This window comes from Sceloporus occidentalis, unplaced genomic scaffold (genome assembly GCF_023333645.1).
Source record: "Sceloporus occidentalis isolate IW3139 unplaced genomic scaffold, rSceOcc1.0.p SCAF_10, whole genome shotgun sequence".
Lineage (NCBI taxonomy): Eukaryota > Metazoa > Chordata > Lepidosauria > Squamata > Phrynosomatidae > Sceloporus > Sceloporus occidentalis.
The window spans coordinates 20,624,448-20,643,706 of NW_028316990.1; the positions used below are offsets into that span (position 1 = coordinate 20,624,448).

The window sequence follows — 19,259 nt, forward strand, 5'->3', positions numbered from 1 at the left end:
GGCCAATGGGGGGCGAGGCGTGGCGTCGGGGCGGCCAATGAGGTCGGTAGGCGGGGCGAGAGCGGCGGCGGGGCGCTTGAGGGAAGAAAGGCAAAATGGCTCAGGAGGCGATGGACGTTGACGTCCCTGCGGCCGAGGAAGGCGCCTCGGGCTCCGGGGCTGGGCCTGCCGCTGCCCGCTCTGCCTCGGCCGCGGGGACGGAGCCAAGGAGGGGGCCGCCCAGGGCGCGGAGGAGGCCGCAGAGGGGCCCTCAGGGAGCCCGAGGAGGCGGCGGCGGCAACAACGGGCAGCGGGCGGCCAGAGCCAGGTGAGGCGGCTTCAACGGCCGCGGCGCCCGCACTGTGGAACCCTGGGATTTGTAGTTCTCTGAGAGGGAAGGCTCGGTGCCTCGCAGAACTACAGATCCCAGGATCCGACGTGGAGAAGCAGAAGTGGCTCAGGTGCTTGTGAAGCACGTTTTAAGCCTCCTTCGCTTGCAGGTTGTTGGAGCCACGGCGGCACAGAAGGCAGCATCGCCTCGACGAGGCGGGAATCAGTGCTGGGGAACCCTGGGAACTGTAGTTTTTGCGAGATGTCCAGCCTTTCCTGGCGCCATAGGAAACTACAGCTCCCAGGATTCCCTGGCACTCAGCGCAGTGGATGATTTTCGCAGTGCCTTTTGGGCCTTAGAACAGCGAATAGAGACTCCTTCGCTAAATGCTAAAGACTGTGCGGTTTAGAAACGTGCGATAAATAAGAATAATAAGAATAAATCAATTATTATTAATAATAATAATAATATAACTTTTATTTTTGCCCAGCCTTTCCGTTGCAATACGTTATAATTTACTGCATGACGTATTTTACTATGTCTTGCTATTTCCACCTCGATCCGCAGGGAAAGGCGGGCTTATTATTATTATTATTATTATTATTGGGTTCAAGGCAGCTTACAATAAAAATGCATACAATACAACATTAACCTCAGTTATTCCCCCCCAAAAAATCAATTAAACACATCTAAACATTAAAACAACCCGTTAAAATAACTAGAGACCGGCAAACAGAGTCAATGCAACGGTGGCCAGGTCTGCTACACAAGAAAGGCCTATCAGAAGAGATCCGTCTTGACAGCCTTTTTAAAAGCTCTCCAAACTGGTCATTATAATAATAGTAATAGTAATAATAAGTTTACTTATAGGCCACCTCTCCCAAAGGATCAAGGCGGGTTACAATCACAAAACACGTCAATAACGATATCAGTGTAAAATATATATGAGATAAAACAGCACAGTCCCCTTAAACTCCTATTTCAACTAACCAGCAACAATGATAATGTACAATTAAATTAATAAATGATTAAAAAACCCAAACGAGGCACATGATGGATCTCCTCCAGGAGCGGTTGAAGAAAAGGTCCTTTGGTCTTTATAGGTTGCAACAGATTCCTCCCAGAGGACCTGAGCGCATGGGGCACATTATAGCGAAGGAGGCGATCCCATAGTTGGACCCAAGCCATGGAGGGCTTTAAGGGTCATAACCAGCACCTTGCTGCTGCCACCTCTTTCACATCAAGCTAACGAACATCTACGCTTTGTGTTTTCAGGGCCACGGTACCACTGGATAGTTACTTCCAGCTCAGCCGGACCCAAGCGGCCGCATCATCAAACGTCCTGGCAGCTCGCGGCGGGAACAGTTCGGACGAGACCGTGGTCCTGAGCGACTCTGAAAGCGACAGCAGCAGCTCCACTGAAGTGGAAGAGGATGAAGAAGAGCCAGAGGGAGCCCCTGAAGAGGGCCTGGAGCCAGCCGTCTTGAGAGGTTTGTGTTGGCTCTACGTCTTTTAAGTGAGCTTCCGCCCTCAGAAATGGCAAACGCTGCAGTGACATGCTATAACTTTACACATACTACAACTTCCTTTGCACAGTTAGTCTCAAAGGTGCTGCAAGGGGAGGTTCTGTGAGTGAATTCTTTTGTTTCTCCTCTGCAGTCTCTGGTTCAGCGCCGTCGGGAGAAGGCTCTGGGGAGCCAGAAGAGCATCCTGACCCTGGAGGTACCACTGCCCAGCAGAAGAAGGTGGGAAAACCTGTGGGGTTTTAGAGTGAGTTTCAACGGATTTGAGTAATTTATGCTGTGCTTTCCTTGACATCTCTGCACTATTCTCTTTTTTTCAGACGACTCCAGTAAAAAGAACCAATCTGGCTGGGCCCCCGCTTTGCTTGGAGGAGGAAGAGAGTGGTGATACCTGTGCCATTTGCTTTGAAGAGTGGACAAATGCTGGGGAGCACCGTCTCTCTGCCCTGCGCTGTGGGCATCTCTTTGGCTACAGCTGCATTCAGAGGTGGCTGAAGGGGCAGCCTGGGAAGTGCCCACAGGTAAAGGTTGTGTGCCTTGTCAGGAACTGTCTCTCTGAAAAATTGGCCTTGCAGTGAAGAGGGATTCAGTTTATGGGTGGTTTGGAGGGATGGGTGGGATTCAGAGGGCCATTTGCTTGATGGAACTACAATTCCAGGCTTGTTTCAGAGATCCCTTTTGTACGGGAATGTTTCACCTGCATAAAAGATTGAGGACTTGGGATCTTATCATATGCACTCCTGATAAAATATATTTAATCTGTGATGAATGCTGGACCTTGAAAGGGGAAAACTATCACATTGTTCCACTTTTTCCTCTCCCTAGTGCAATAAGAAAGCCAAGCGTTCGGACATTGTTGTCCTTTATGCCCGTACTTTGAAAGCATTAGACACTATTGAACAGGAGCACATGAAGAGGTACGTACTCTCAAACTCATCCTAACTGGTGGCATGGAGACATGTGCATACCTTCCATTGTGGGAGGTAAGGCAGAGGGGCAGGGACTGCCTGATGAGCTTCCTTAAGGTAGCAGAATCTGAGCCTTTGGAGACGGAGTCTGTTCTACTGTCTCTCTACAGTTCTTTAGAAAAAGAACAAATGCTTAGAAGGAAAGCAGAGTTGGAATCGGCACAGAGTCGCCTCCAGCTGCAGGTCTTGACAGATGAGTGCAGTAAACTTCGCCAACAAGTTCAGGTAGGTTTAGCCACAGTGCATCAAGCAGGACTTTCTAATGGTCATTCATCGCCTTCCCAGAAAAGTATATGGTTTCATTCCTTGATCTTGCTAGAAATTGTAAGTCAAACATATTTTCAGTTTGGGGCTACAGTACTACACTAAATGGATTTAGACTGGATTCATATTTTTCTTTAGCCATAGTTTTTCTGATTGGGTTCACTCTAGTTTGCAGATTCCAGATACTGCCTTGAACTGCTCATGTTTCCTCCCTGAATTTTGCGAGATTGGAAGAGAAGTTAGCTGCAAAAAAGATTATAGAATTAAGCTGTAATCCACTGTGTATTTACTTCAGAATAAGCCCTCCTGGAAACAATAGAGCTTAACTCTGAATAAACATAGGACCGGAGCCATGTAATGCAGTCTTATCTAACGTAAAGGTGTGGCTGTGCTGAGCAGTCAGTTAAGTGCCTTGCATATAAAGCAGGGGTGTTTTATTTTCTGTCTTAGTGCAACCAGAATTCTCCCTCCCATGCTTCTGCACCATTTTACTCAAAGCGATAGATGAAAACGTGCTAGTTGTGGGTCTGTGTCTGGGTATTCCCTCTCGTGCCAGAGGCAATGTCAGTTGCTAGGGAGCATGATTGATGTGTGTCCTGCTGTTCTCCTGTAGATAACCAGTGGCCTGTGTGAACAAGAATGCTGGACTAGATAAGCATTTTGTCTAATCCAGCATGTCACGTTTTACGTTCTGTTTCAGACAGGTATAGGAGGAGCACAATTAGAGGACATCCTAGCCATGGAGTCAGAATTATGACTTCCACTTGGCAGCCTTCTAAAATAGCAGTAGTTTTAAGTTAAAAAGGTGAGGCTGGTGGATATGTGGAGCTGCATAGAATGAATATCACAGTATCCCTGTCTTTTCCTGTCTCTGCTCCATGGTAGCTGTATGGTGAATGTCAGTTCCATACAAGGCATTCCCAGACTCCCCCCAAACAGTCTCCAGAAGCAGCTCTCTGAAAGAACACTTCTCTGTACCAGCCTCCATCCTGTGTGAAGGGAATTGCACATCTCTTGCCCAACACAGGAAGGAACAAAAGGTAGATTTCACAGTGGACATGAGTGAAGAAACTCAGCCAGAGAAACACTATAAAGTGAAGAATGTCAGCAGGTTCAATGACAGTGTGACAGTGAGTTTGCAAAGATGCTTTCAGCTGAAGTATAGCAATGAGCTGTCGAGTCCTGTGGCTGAATAAGTCCTGACTTTTAAAGGTGTCCTGCCTGTGGAAGTATCCAGTGTGCTGGACCCCACAGATGCCTTTGCTGTGTCCCTCTCATCTCCAGCTTTCCGTTTTGCAGGAGCTGAAGACCCTGATGGCCCGGCACAACACGGGTTCCTCTCAGCAGCCCAGCAACTCTCGCTCTTGCTTCCCGGGTTGCCTTTCTTCCAGCCAGGGCCAGCACAAGTACCATTTTGAGAGAGCTTTTCTGGTGTCTCAAGTGGGCAGCTGCCGGGTTATGGCATACTGTGACCCTTTAAGCTGCCTTGTGGTGTCTCAGCCCTCTCCACAAAACACCCTCATTCCTGGTGAGTTGGAAACTCTGGCAAGTCCTTGAATTCTGGAGATGAAAACAGGTTATTTTGTTGGCTTGGTCAGGGTAGAAGATAAATATTGAATAGTTGGATTTCCACAGTGTCACAGAATGTCTTCCATCTCATCTTTTGCTTTGTATCAGGCTGTGGGATCAAGATGATGAGTGCTGTCAACTTGAAGAGCAGCCAGTATGTCCCTATTCACAGCAAGCAGATCCGGGGCCTGGCCTTCAGCAACCGTGCAGATGGCTTGCTCCTATCTGCTGCACTGGACCATACCCTCAGACTCACAAGGTGAGTGCAGAGAATGAGACAGAGGTTGACTCCCCATCCCATTCCACCCCAATAGCTCAGGAATTGGGATAAGGTGTTTTTGGTAAGAACTCTTTCTTTCTTCAGAACAGCTTGAGCTCTAATCTTATCCTCAGAACTGGGGAAATGTTGGGTTTTGTGGGCCAAGGGAAAGCATGCCAAAATCCCAGATGGGGATACTAATGCTGCTTTGCTCTCCCCTCAGCTTGACAACCAACACGGTTGTGCAGACGTATAATACTGGTCGCCCCATATGGAGTTGCTGCTGGTGCCTTGATGACACCAACTATGTCTATGCTGGATTGGTCAATGGTTCTGTCTTGGTGTATGATTTGCGAGACACAAGCTCTCATGTCCAGGAGCTTGCTCCACAGAAGTCTAGGTAAAACTGCAGCCTCATCAGATTAAATTGAGAACACAGGATATGCCATAGTTAAATGACAAAGTTCCAGCACGCTTTCTCTTCTTAAAAAAAGCTTCTCATCAGCCTAAGGTAGAATAATTGTAACCAGAGCTGTGATGAATATGCTTCCATACCCTCTGTGGGTATTAGTATTTGGCAGGGAGGATTAACAGAGTGGTACACCTTCTAGGGACCCCTGTGACAGACAACACAGTCCCCAACCTCAGTTAGTTGTCCACTCTGTTTAAACAGAGGTGAGTGTGTTAAATTTCCCAGCTCTTGAAATACATCCTTGTTCATGAGTACTGGAATGGTCTGACAGCACTGGTTGTTGTTTCTCCCTCTCTCCTGCCCAGGTGTCCTGTGGTGTCTTTGTCTTACTTGCCTCGAATGGCCTCTGCCTCACTGCCCTATGGTGGGCTAGTGTCTGGGACGCTGGAAGGGGCTTGCTTTTGGGAACAGAAAACCAGCAACTCCTACCGGCCTCACCACCTTCTCCTGGAGCCTGGAGGTTGCATTGACCTTCAGACAGAGGCCATCACGCGACACTGCCTTGCAACATTCAGGCCCAGTAAGTTGCTGCTTGGGCTTTTACTAAATCCCTGAGTAATCTGCATAATCATTGACACTAGTGAGAGATTGTAAACAGTTCTTACAATCTCTTCTTTTTTTAATGTTTGCTTATGTCAGTGAACATGTTATTGCATTCCGTTGCATTTGCAATGACCCATGGTTAAAAAGCAATAGATGTTTTGGAAACCCAGGGAGGATGTAACCCTGAGTACAGTGTTGTGTGCTGTTAACACTTCCTGTGCCGAGGCCTGTGTATCAGCTATCTTCACCTCATTCCCTTAATCCCACAGATAGAAACCACAACTGCTTGAGGTGTGTGGTGATGGAGCTGACCTCTACTCAGCTGACAGAGGGGGCCGATGATGTTGTCTGTTCCTGTCGTCCAGTTCAGACTCTCACTGCAGGTCCAACATGCAAACTCCTGACAAAAAATGCCATCTTCCAGAGTCCAGAAGACGATGGCAGCATTCTCGTTTGTGCTGGGGATGAAGCATCAAATTCAGCCATGGTACTGGGTTTTTTCCTTATTGCTATAAGAATAAGGCAATCAAGGCAGCTCCTGTTTTTGTACACTACAATGCTAGAAGTGGGGTGTGCATATGCATGTGGAGAGCAGTTTAGTCATTTTCCCTGTCCTAAGTTGACCTTAGTGCTGAAGTGTCCATGGAAAAAGAGCTTCAGTCCCTGTACTCCTGAACACACCATCTCTCAGGAGAGAGCAGGCACTGATCTTCACTAGAGCCCCAAACTAGATCCAGATGGTTCAATCAGACAAACACAGAATTGGAAAGCATGGTGCCTTTGAGCATAATCTCAGCTGAGAGGTTTGTTTCCTGTATCTGAACTGAAGCTCATACGTGAATCTACTTCCCTGCCAATGAAGTTATTTTTTTGTCACCATTAAACTGAGCAAATCACCTGACTCTGCTACTCTACAATCTGACCAGACTTGCAATAGCATGGATCTGTATGCCTCAGTTGTTTCCTCGGGGCTAATGTAGTGCTGCTTTCACAGCATGGCAAGGAGGTAGGAATGGAACTTCCCTGCTAACCTTCCTCATTTCCCTCGTGGAACAACACTGAAGGAATCTGTGCTACTACTTCTGGTCGTTCCTCCTCCTTGAACATAAGTTACATTTCACATGTATTTTCCCATAATTAGTTTATTTGCTTGCTTGTTGTGAATTTTTTTAAAAAAAACCTTGTTGTGGTAGACTTGCTGGAGATGGAAATGGAAGAGGGACATGCTGCTGTGTCAGGCACAGCCATTGCTTTTAAAACTGTGGCATGTTTCCTTGCTAAATTTCCCCCTCTGCAGTGCTGCAGCTACAGAGCCATATTTTACTCGGCAAGATGTCCAGTGACCTCTTTCTATTTGCCCTGCAGCTCTGGGATGCCGGGAGTGGCTCCTTGTTGCAGAAGCTCCCAGCTGACCTACCTGTCTTAGACGTTTGCCATTATGAGGTGAATCGCAACAGCTTCCTCGCTACCTTGACAGAGAAGATGGTGAAAGTCTACAAGTGGCAATGACCGCTTGGTGCATGCGACCCTCAGGAGCTGATCTCTGAAGAGAGCCAATATCTCACAAGCCAGCTTTGCTGCTAGCTGGTTGGTAGCTGCCTAAGATGGGAGTGGAATCGACAAGCACTGTTGTACAAGCAAATCCATGCAGCTCAGGGTAACTTCCCCCAACTCCTTATTCTTGTTTCTTAGCATTCCCTGTCTAGCATCGTATACAGACAGTTGTTGCTCCATGCTCTTAAGAGCAATATGCTTATATCTTTTAATGGATCATCTGCTTTCCTAGATTTATTGGTCTGGGGAATGTATGGAACTTGAGAAGCGATTTGCCTGTCATGGTGATTTCCTGGAAAATTACTATTGGTGGTTGCTGAAAATGGATGGAGATTATTGGCATGGGGCAGTGCTCCTCGAGTTGGTGTCAAGCACGGAGTAGAAGGCATTTTGCATTTCTGAACTAGCCCAGCTCCCCATAAGAAAAGTGGAATCTCGAAAGTGACTTTGCTTGTGACACATCTCTTCATCCTGATGGACCTTGGTGAAAGACGTGACAAACTCTGATGCCTGGCTGCTACATTGCATTTTGACTGGAAAAACACAATTCTGGCTGGGTGACAAATCAAAGTCTTCTTTACATATCTTAGCTTTAGGTCTTGGCCACTTGCTGCTTATGAGATGTGCCCTGGACCTTCTCTGAGAACTGACCAAACTGTTGGGCTTATGAGCAGGGACTTCAAACTTGACATCATTTCAGAACTTTGCTTAAAATCTACAGAGAACAAATGTCTTCTGTGCTATGAATGAATTTGGTATCATAATTTAATGCTTCTGTTTCGTCGGAGATGATAACAATTAAGACTGTGATATCAGCCTGATCCGATTTGAAAACTTCCACCTAAAGCGAGTGGAAATGGCACTTTTTTTTGGTGCTGCTTGAACTGATGAGTTGCAGTACTAAACCACAGACCAGCTTTCCTAAGGTTGAATTCTGTGGCTCATCCATGTACCTAAAACTTTACCAGTTCCTATCGAACTGTTCTTATCTTTGTATAATAACCACATTCTCCTATATTTTTTACACAGAAAGAACAATGACCTGTTTCAATAATAACGCCAAGTCGGGGAAAACCGTGTCAGACTTGCAAGATGCAGAGCTGTGACACAGTCGGGCTCTTGTCAATGCCTTCCTCACAGACACAGAAGTAGTGAGGAACGTTGAATGAATGCTCTTATGCACCGCAATGTCTTGGGATGCTTCTTTCTGGCCAGTGAATCTGGAAAGGGAGCTGGTCCTTAACTGTTGGCTAACAGCTGACTTTCTATAAATGTTGGCAGGTGCATTTCCTCCCAAAATGAAAGGCATCGCTTACAGGGCAAGATGTTGCCCTTTTGCTGTGACATCTACACAGAGTAATAACGCACAGCATGCTAGCTTTTAAGAGGCAGCCAGTCACTTTATATTAAAGTACATGATACGGAACATGATGTAAATAGGATTATAACTGGCTCTGCTACTGGAATTGGATCGCTCTGAGATTATAAACACCTGTATAATAAATAAAGACATTTTTTGAACATTTGACAGAGCGTATTTGAGATGCGTAGTTTGTCTGGTATTTAGCGTGGTTAGAAAACATGAAAGAGATGCTGTTGGTCTTTGTGGAGAGACAATGTACGTACGCCGAAATTTAGGCTAAGGTTCTGGTCAGGGCCTCTCCCAGCCGAATGTACATTCAGCTTTCATAATCATAACAGTCAGCTTTCCACATTTTGGCTTTTGCCGATTTGATTGTGGATTTGATTAATACGTTCTCTCTAGGGATCTCCAGGTCCTTCAGCGCAACTTGACCTGACGATGACCATAGAGCCTCTCTGGAGGACTAGAGACTACCAGAAGCTGGCCATAGAGTTGTGCTGGAGAATGCCTAGAAAAAGACGCTTCTCTTGGCATTTGTAGCTCCTCCAGGATGTCTCTCTGGCTGGTTTCTGGCAGGTGTTGGCCATAGAGTTGCTCTGGAGGACCTGGAGGTTCCTAGAGAGGCGTTCCCTCAGGTAAAAGAATAGCGTTTGGGACCACTGTAGTAGTAACAGCAGGAGCGGGTGCGAAACACTTGAGAAATAGTCCAGTTTTGAGACCAACTTTACATTTATTGCCCTTTGTATTGTAATATTATTATTATTAAATGGTCTGCCTCAGTGCTAGGGAATCCTGGGAATTGTAGTTCATTGGTGCATAGACAGAGAAGGCTAAATGTCTCACGGAAACTACAATTCCCAGGATTCCCTAGTATTGAGCCAGGGCAGTTTTTAAAAAGGGCTCAACAGGATGTATGTAGTGTTATTATATAGTGCTTTGTGTTTCGGGACGCAGTAAAAGAGAAGAAGAGGCGCTATTGAGCAACTTTCCAAGCCGAAGCCTAGCCTCCTGAGGCGAGCCGGCGGTTGCTAGGCGACGGCGGAAAAGGAGGAGGAGGAGGCGCCATTTTCCAAAGCGGCGGAGGCGGCCCCTAGGTGGCGCTCCGCTTAAGACGTCACGCCTCTTCGCCTGCGCGTCGACGTCACCCGCTTCCCTGCGCGCATGCGCAGTGAGCCTCGATGGGCGTGGCGCCATCGGGGCGCGCGTGCGCAGTGGGCCTCGGAAGGCGTGGCCTGAAGGCGTCGCGAGGCCGGGCCGGGGCCCCGTCGGAGTCGGGGAGTCGCATCCAAGATGGCGGCGTGCGGACGTGTCCCGGGCCTCCGCCGCCTCCTCTTCCTCGTCTTCGTGGGCCTCGGGGCGGCAGGGGCCCAGCAAGGCGGAGGCGGAGGAGGAGGGGGGTTCCCCGGGCAGCCGCCTCAGCAGGCCTTGGGAGCCCAGCAGCAGCAGCAGCAGCAGCAGCCCCCTCAGCAGCCCCCGGGCGGAGTAGGCCCCGGTCGGGGCTCCAGAAGCGGCGGCGCGTCTTCGTCGGGCGGAGGCTGGAAGCTGTCGGAGGAGGCGGTGTGCCGCGAGGACGTGTCCCGCGTCTGCCCCAAACACACCTGGGCCAACAACCTCGCCGTCCTCGAGTGCCTCCAGGACGTCAGGGAGGTGAGAGCGAGGGAGGGAAGGGAGAAGGGAGAAGGAGGCGCCCTTCTGAGGGCCCAGGTGGCTTCGTGGCTGAGAGAGTGTGGCCTTTCCTGACTGTTCCGGGGCTTCCTTGGCGAGGTTTCTTCGAAGGAGGGCTTGCCTGGCTTCCACCGAGGAGAGAAGCCCGAGAGAGCGTGACTCCGCTGACTTCCCTTGTGGTTGTGGTTGTGGTTGTGTGCTTTTAGCCCCTTTCTGACTGATGGCGACCTTGAGGCACAGCTCTTCCACAGTTTCCTTGGCGAGGCTTCTTCAGAGGAGGCCGAGAGAGTGGGGCTCCTGAGGCTGCCCTTCTTGTTCTGGGCCTCCAAGCCGGTTCTGACTGATGGCGACCCATGAGAGCGTCTTTTGGGCCAGTTGCCTCTTTCAGCCAGTTGTTGTCCCTTTCCTGCCGATGGCCAGACTGTCTTCGCGGGGTCTTTCCATGGCCTTCCTCTGAGGCTGAGAGAGATTGGACCTTGTAATACAAGCATCCACGTTAATGCCCTTGTTTGTAATGGATGCTGAGACTCCAGAGTTTGCTGTTGTTGTTGTGTGCCTTTGAGCCACACAACCCTAAGGGGTTTTCCTGGCAAGATTTGTTCAGAGAAGGTTTGCCATTGCCTTCCTCTGAGGCTGAGAGAGTGTGACTTTCCCAGGGTCACCCAGTGGGATTCATGGCCGAATCGAACCCTGGTCGCTAGAGCCATCGCTCCAAAACACACTGCAGAAATAACCCAGTTTGAGACCGCTTTAAGAGCCCTGGCTGAGTGCTACACAATCCTGGGACTTGTCCTTTATTGTGGCGATGGAGCTCTCTCACAGAGAAGGCTAAACGTCTCACAGGACTACAGTTCCCAGAATCCCCTAGCCTTGACCCAGGGGTCAAGACTGGGTTATTTCTGCAGCTGTTTCGGACAGTACTTTGGAACAAAGTTTGTGTTCAGTGAACAATATTTAAAAGCCGGCGGTGGGAGGAATAAATGTTTCTGTTAGAGGATATGGATTCTAATGACTGTATCAGGATGCAACCCTTTTCCTATTCCGAAGTTGTGCGTGGTCAAAGGCAAAGGTTTGCAAGGAAGCGATTGCGCTTAGTTAGTGCGCTCACGCTTGGTCGCTTTTCCGTCTCAAGTGAGTCAGCCTTGTCAGTTCTAGAAGTGGACAGTCTGATCCTATAATTCAGCCTTGGCAGCAGCTCATTGTGGCACAGGGAGGCTCTTCTTCATGGGCACAAGGAGGGCAGTTGCCACAGATTAAGTGTGTCTTGTTTGATTCTTTCGCGCTGTGCCGCAAATGATTAATGATTGCATGCAGGCAAGCTGGTAATACTTGTGGGCTTTTAACAGGTTCATTTAAGTGGCTGCAGAGGGAAGAGTAATTTGCACTGAGCTTAAGATGAAGAACAGGTTGACAGAGGTATAGACTGCCTCTGGGGATGATGGGCTCTCCTTCAGAGGTCTTTAAGCAGAGAGGTTAGGCAGCCGTTTTTCAGGATGCTTTAGTTGTGCATTCAGTGGTTCCTCCGCATTCTCTGGGGTTAAGGCTGAAGGACCTCTGCGAATGTGGAGAAGCCGCAAATAAAACAACAACACAATTATTTTTACACAAGACAACCCCGCTCTAGGAATCTCCAGGTCCTCCAGAGCAACTCTGTGGTCGACATCTGCCTGAAGTTGGCCATAGAATCATGCTGGAGGACCTACAAATGCCTAGAGAAGTGTTTTCTCTACTAACTTCTAGCTTCTCCAACACAACTCTCTGGTCAACGTCTGGCAGAGTTGCACTGGAGGACCTAGCGATTCCTAGAGAGATTTCTAGAGAGAGCATATTCATCAAATCTTCAAATGATCAAATCTGAAGTGATAAGGCATACGACTTGAAGGCACACCGCCGCCACCACCAACAGCAAATAGCCATACCCCAGCAAACTTAGGAGAGAGAAGCAGGGACCAGCAACGATATCCTTGCATGCAAGTGGTCTGCCTCCACTGGACTATATTATGCCTTGGTCTCAATCAGTGTTTCTCTGCCTGTCTGATATGTGGGACCGTTCCTCCTCTTCTCCTCATGGGCCAAAAACTAGTACCACATTGGGACCACTGGCTACTACTGTCTTTCCCCCTTGCTGCAAATTGGCAATGAATCCACAAGGCACCACTTTGAGTAACACTGGTCCAAATCAGTACTTCTCAGGCTATCTGATGTTTGCACTACCAGTGTTTCCATTGGAACCGTACAGAATTTGTTCTGTGGCTATGATTATTCTTTTCTTTCCTGGGAACTCACCAGCCCACAAGCCATTGGCTGACGCTGGTCCCTAGACCATCACTGCTCTCGGCAGTTCTCTCTCTCTTGTGTTTGCATGGGATGTAGTTCTAGCAACTGAGCTTTATATAAGGATGTAGAAGGTATTGGTCCTTTGGATGTTGTAGAATTGTAATTCACACAATACCTCCCCTTGCCCCAGCTATACTGACTGTGACTGATGGGAGGTGCAGTTCGTATTTCATAGCAGCTTTTCAAATCTATCTTCCTTGTGAGCAGGAATCACACAAGATGTGATGGGCATGTCCATCTGGACTGTGGCCTCCTTCTTAACCTTTGTGTATAGTGCTTTCAAAGGTCTGAAGTGCTTCAGATGCTTTAATGAATTGTATTCTTTAGAACAACCCTGCCATATAAATCAGTACTTTTATCCAGTGTATCAGTTGGAGGCTGAGTGGCTGTAAAGCCGGAGCTGAAGTGCAAACAGTGGACTTCTGAGTCAAAGTCTAGCCTCTTTGCTGCTGTGCAGCACCTCTCTAACGCTGTAACCCTTAATTTTCCAGGCATGCCAACTTAAGAGCCATCTCAAGATCTGTTCAAAACTTACTGTTCTGCCTTCTTGCAGCCGGTCTTTCACTTGTGTGCTTGAATGGCCAGGGAACTGATATTCCACTTGCATGTGAGTTTGACGGAGTGTCGCCGTATTAAAAAGAGACCTGGGATGGATGGCTCCCGAAACTTCTTTTGTGGGCCGGGAGAAAAATGTGTGATTGGCTTAAAAGAAATCTTCTCTTGCGTGTGCTGGAGTTTAATGATACCTTCATCTCACACTTGCTATGGTTCTACTTGCGTAGGAATAATGAGCACACATCTCAGGCATTCTGTGGCACTTGCATTCATATGCAAAAGCTTACAGCGTTGTGAAGATCTGGCGGTCCTTTTACAGTTGCAGACATATAGGCAGTGAAAATCAGCTTATCTATGCAGGGATGTCTGTATTATTCTACAACTTTTCTTTTCTTGATTACTGATGTTCAGGCAGGATTTTTTTTTGTCTACCTCCAATTTTTGTTTTTCCTCTTCCCTCTGCTCCTTCTGATTTCAGTCCTCCACCATTCATAGTTCATCTGGAGATTGAAGTCTCTTATATCTCTCGACTTTTAATGTGTTAAGCTGCTCATTTATTCAACAGCCTCCTCCTCTCCACCCAACAACTGCTAAATGACCCTAAGATCTTCTTCGCTCTGCGGGAAGCTTAGGAATATGAATGCCACAAAAGGCCTAATTATTCCTCTGCAAGTAGAAGCACATCAAGTATATGGGATAAAACTGCCATTACATTCTAGTGCATATAATAGTATAGGGCCCCCTTTTAAAGCTGAACACTCTTTTTTCTCCCTGCCCACAAAAGAAGTTGCAGAGCTGTTTATCGCAGGTGTGTGAAAACCCACTGGGTGATCTTGGGCAAGTCACACACTCTCAGCCTCAGCAAAAGGCATATGACAGAATATTGGAAGCCCTACATTGCTTTTGGAGTGTTAAAGCTTCTTGACTAACGTAGAAAAAGAAATGTTTGCATCTCACACAAAAGGATTAACATGTATTTCTCTCTCCCCCCCCCCCCCCGCCTTTATCTGATCCTCATCCATGTTGATTTAAAAAACCCTTGCATTGAAAGGCTTCTGAGTTATTTTCTGATCTCATGGAAATTCCAGTGGGGATAAAACAACAACAACAGCACATGTTTATGTCAGGTGAAACCTTCCTTTCGTGTAGTCGACGAGGCTTCTTTTCTGCAAAAATAACCAACATCGTTTCTGCCTCCTTAAAAAAAATTACAACCGCTGCTATTTCCAACTGAAAAACAAAACTTGTTTTGAACTCCCAAAATTAGAAAACAAGTCATAAGCCTGGAAGGGAAACAGCAGTTCTAATTTATTTGCAGGGAGACGTGGCTTTGTTATCATTGTGGAGTAATTGACTATCCCAACAGAAAATAGTTCCTGCTGAGGAAAGTGTCCCCAATGAAAGGCCTTTCTTTTGTGCTCTGGATGCTGCAGTGGTCCTTGCATGCACATTTCTTATGTGGGGTCCACCATCTCATGTTCCTGTCTGCCTGCTATTAGTGTGCTGAGGGCATTGAAGAGCCACAGACGCAAGTCCAGGGCAGCGTGGGAGCTGTGGGTTTCTCTTCCCCAACTCCCAGTGTAGGATTGGTTTGTTCCTCTGCAGTGTGCCACTCGCTTGCTCCTCTAAGATGCAGCTTTGTGGGGACTTTGGCTGCAGTTCTGTCCTCCATTGACTTCTCAAGATGCTTGTTTAAATCCTGCAAACTCCCTGCAGCCTTCCTTCCTTCCTTCCTTCCTTCCTTCCTTCCTTCCTTCCTGCTTTCAAAGATTTCTTTCTGATCTTCCACTCTTCCTCAGAACTGTCTCACTAATATATACACACACATATATGTTCTTCTCACATATGGCAACACTCCAGGCATTGTATTTTTACACACTTCATTGACATGAAATGCATTCAGTTCTTGCACATTCAACCCATGAAAATACAGGTGCACACTTCATCCGTTGTTGTCATGTGCTTCCAAATTGGCGATCATACTGTGTGGTTTTCTTGACAAGATTTGTTCAGAGGGAGTTTGCCTTCCTCTGAGGCCGAGAGAGTGTGACTTTTCCAAGGTCACCCAGTGGCTTTCCATGGCTGAGTGGGGATTCAATACTACACAAATGTTTTCTCATTTATGTTGCAGTCGTTACCAGCATTTGCTTCCTTGGCTGCCCCATTTAACTAAAAAGGGTTACAAAATAGGCATGTCTGGGATTTCATTTTAATTTTGCTGCTCCCCTACATTTTCTGATGCATTCTGGTAAGTTTCCCCATGGTTAACCACGTCTAGAAATGTTACATCTCTGTGCTGGCATCTTGCCTTTTGCCACCAGTTAAATACTCCCAGAGGTAGCAATGATGTGAGAGCAGATCTAGGTGGACTTGATGGAGTGAGATGGCAGCCATCCTCTGCTTTATTCAGAACTCGGGGATATGAACAAACAAGATTATTGATCGCTTAAGGAGGGATGCTGCCTCCTCCTCCTCTCTTTCTTGTATTCCGAGCCGAGTGTCCTTCCTTTCTGACTCTTCCTTTTATAGCCTGGAGATTTCGTGTGCAGTGGTATCATAAAATCCCCTCAGATCGAAATGTCACCCACGGGGTTCATTTCTTTTAGCTTCCAGTGTCACTCATGTCCTCGCCTGACTTCGGTATGCAAGAGCTGTCAGGTACCTTTAGATTCACTAGATAGCATCACGTGTGTCTGGAGGTAGAGATGAACAAAGACTGCTTTTGGCAGCATCTGTTAGCTTCTAAGACAGTGGTTCCCAACCTTCCTAATGCCGCGACCCTTTAATCCAGTTCCTCATGTTGTGGTGACCCAAACCTATGAAATTATTTTTGTTGCTACTTCATAACTGTAATTAAATAGGTGTTTTCCAATGGTCTTAGGTGACCCCCATAAAAGAGTCATTCGACCCCCAAAGGGGTCCCGACCCACAGGTTGGGAACCACTGTTCTACGAGCTGCCATTCTGCTGGTGAAAATATTTGTAGGATATATAGGATTCTGGTTTGTCTGGCATCTTTTTAGAGCCTTTGGTTCACCATGGTTCATAAGTAACATCCTTGTGTCTGGTGCTATAAACTGTAGTTTATTGAAGTGGAAGCAAACACTGAGCTCAGATACTTCTTCTTTGTCTTCTCACACGCTTGGTTGCAGATGAAATGTCCTGCTTTGGTAAACCACAGTTTCCCATGACACCTGAACCAGGGAATTACTCAACTGTAAGTCATCATCAAGTATAAGTCGAGGACAGGTTTTGAAGCCAGAATTACGGATTTCGATATGACTCCTGGATATGCCGAAAGTAAACCTTAGGGGTCTATACCCAAGGTTGCAAAGGAAAACAGTGCCAGGAAACTTAAAACATTCCAGCAGGCATCACTGTTTGTGCTCATACTAAAGGCTTCATGGGTAAGGGAATATAAAGGAGATGTGAGTGCTTCCAGAACAGATGACACTCTTGCCTTTCACCAGGGGATGGATCCTTTTAAAATAAGAATTAAAGCACAGTACAGTACTTTCTTTGACCCGTGGATAAGTCGACTCGAGTTTTTGGAGTCAATTTTTTGACTAACATTTCTAGACTTATACATGAGTATATGGAGTAGTTTTAAAAACCAGAAACATTCTTCCATAACCTTGTGTGTAAGAAAAAAGCAGAGTTTACTTCTGCTACACAGTACATCTGTACATTACCAGGACTGTGCAGTTATTTTGGCTATCCTGCATTTCCTTGTTAACTTTGAATTCTGTCTTTTAGCCCCCATACAGACAGGCCAAAATAAAGCTGCTTCGGGACACATTGAAGGTCTGCTGTTTAAATGTTGCATGCGTCCTAAGAGTCCGGAACCTGCACCAAAGCTGTGCTCCAGTCCTTAGGACTAGATCATGACTTTGATGTGGCTTCTGGATTCTTAGGACGCATGCAACATTTAAACAGCATACCTCCAAAGTGTCCCGAAGCAGCTTTATTTTGGCCTGTCTGTATGGGGCCTTAGTTAGCAAGTACCAGCTCCTTCTGGACAAAGTATGGCAGAAATAACACAAAAGCTGTTGTCACATATAGAGATTATGATTCTTCTTCTTCATCATCTTCTCACTGGTGGGTTGCAGACGAAAAGTACTGCTTTGGTAAACCACAGTTTCCCATGACACCTGAACCAGGGGAACTAGTTTTAAAAACCAGAAACGTTCTTCCATAACCTTGTGTATAAGACGGGGAGGTCGCCCGGCGTCTTTACTGTTTCCCTCTCCAATAAACCATAAATTAGCTGGAACCGAGGGGATTAAGTCTGAGCTGAACCACTGCGTCTCTTCCTTGGATGTTTCCTTGTACCTTCTGGTGGAACAATTCCTTTTTTGTTCGCTTCTCTAAATAAGTGATGCAGACTTTCAAAAGGCACAAAAATTTACCAGTCAACATATTTTTTTAGACCTCTATATTGGACAATACCTTTTGTGTTGTTTCTGCCGTACTTTGTCCAGAAGGCTTTGTACTTGCTATATCCTTAACTAAAAGACAGAATTCAAAGTTAAGGAAATGCAAGAATAGCCAAAGTAACTGCATAGTCCTGGTAATGTGTAGATGTATTGTGTAGCAGGAATAAGTTCTGCTTTGTTCAGTGGGTCTTACTACAAGGTAGAAAACATCTTCTTAGGTAGCATAGGGGTACAGTGGTTTTCAGCTTTCTTTTTAGTGTAGGGTATGATCGTAAGGCTTTTATATTTTTAAGTTGGACAAATATGTCAGCCAGTACAGTTTACATGCTAAGATATGAATAAAATGTGTTACGTTGTGAAAATGATAAAGTAAGTTTGGGACTGATTTGAAAGTAATTTCAGTTTTCTTGAAATAACTGTTTTTGGGGAGAAAGCATGGAAAAACTTTTTCTTCCCACACGACTTCAGGATTTCAGGAAATTTTACCTCTCTCCTGCCGGAAGGTGAATGCAGAGTTTATAAAACTTGAAGTTATTCATTCATTTAACATACTGGTCCCAATGGCTCTGAATTCATTTATAAAATTGCAGAGGTAAGTGCAATGCACAATGGATAAATATTGTGTTTCTCCCAGATGGGAACAGAGTGACATAATTTCAATATTCAAAACAATCACATTCCTCCATATAAATTAGGACGGTGAACATGCATTGATATTGAGTTACAAAAGCCTTCAGTTATAGCGGCTTGTCTCTGGGCTAAAATAGGCTGTCGAGACCCCTGGGTATTGTAATAACTCTTTCAGCCTCTGTCTGCAATATGGGTGACCTCCCTACAAACTGGAAAGCATTATTGATCTGGTTAATCAACCAGTTTAGAATTGGTCACGTGCGATTAAGTGTTAATGTAATGAGAGTAGCAGGAATAATCAATAGGCTTGATACTTTACACCGTTTACAAAAGCAAATATAGCCGTTCAGATGCTGTAGAGCATAGAAAAGGTTTTCCTTTTCAGGACTTTTCCCTCAAAATCTACATTTCTTTGTGGGTATTGTATCTTGTATCGATTTGGTTATTCTTTTGAGATATCGATTGTTGAGATCTGCTCTAATTGGAAGGGATATAAATATATAATCAAAATTTTTTTAGGAGGTGATAGGTTGTATCTGCACTGCAAAACTATTGCATTTTTGACTCTGCTTCAACTGTCTTGGCTTCCTCCTGTGGAATCATGGGGTTTGTAGTTTGTTGTGGCACCAGAGCTCTCTCAGAAAGAAGCCTAAATATCTCACGAAACTACAGAGTTTCATTGCATCGAGCCACAGCAGTTAAAGCGGTGTCATACCGCATTAATTCTGCAGTTTAGATTCATCCATTAAGGGTGAGAGAATGTAACATCTTGGCACAGTGAGGATTTGAGATTTGAATACCCTCATTCCATT

The 19,259-nt window shown here is 46.2% G+C and overlaps 2 protein-coding genes across 2 annotated transcripts in view; both read left to right on the forward strand.

Annotated features, from left to right (window-relative positions):
- Positions 1 to 77: 77 nt before the first annotated feature.
- Positions 78 to 8,990, forward strand: RFWD3 (ring finger and WD repeat domain 3). The gene is made up of 12 exons (XM_089540608.1): positions 78 to 307; positions 1,586 to 1,800; positions 1,970 to 2,055; positions 2,154 to 2,354; positions 2,659 to 2,750; positions 2,912 to 3,026; positions 4,365 to 4,593; positions 4,743 to 4,893; positions 5,117 to 5,293; positions 5,671 to 5,885; positions 6,178 to 6,395; positions 7,274 to 8,990. The coding sequence occupies exons 1-12, from the start codon at positions 96 to 98 to the stop codon at positions 7,415 to 7,417; spliced, it is 2,055 nt and encodes a 684-aa protein (XP_089396734.1). The 5' UTR covers positions 78 to 95; the 3' UTR covers positions 7,418 to 8,990.
- Positions 8,991 to 10,096: 1,106 nt separating this feature from the next.
- The window catches only part of GLG1 (golgi glycoprotein 1), a 51,428-nt gene continuing 42,265 nt past the window's right edge, over positions 10,097 to 19,259 (forward strand). Inside the window, exon 1 of the mRNA XM_089476797.1 lies at positions 10,097 to 10,472. Coding sequence (XP_089332923.1) covers positions 10,116 to 10,472 — 357 coding nt within the window. The 5' untranslated portion in view covers positions 10,097 to 10,115. The remainder of the gene's footprint in view (positions 10,473 to 19,259) is intronic.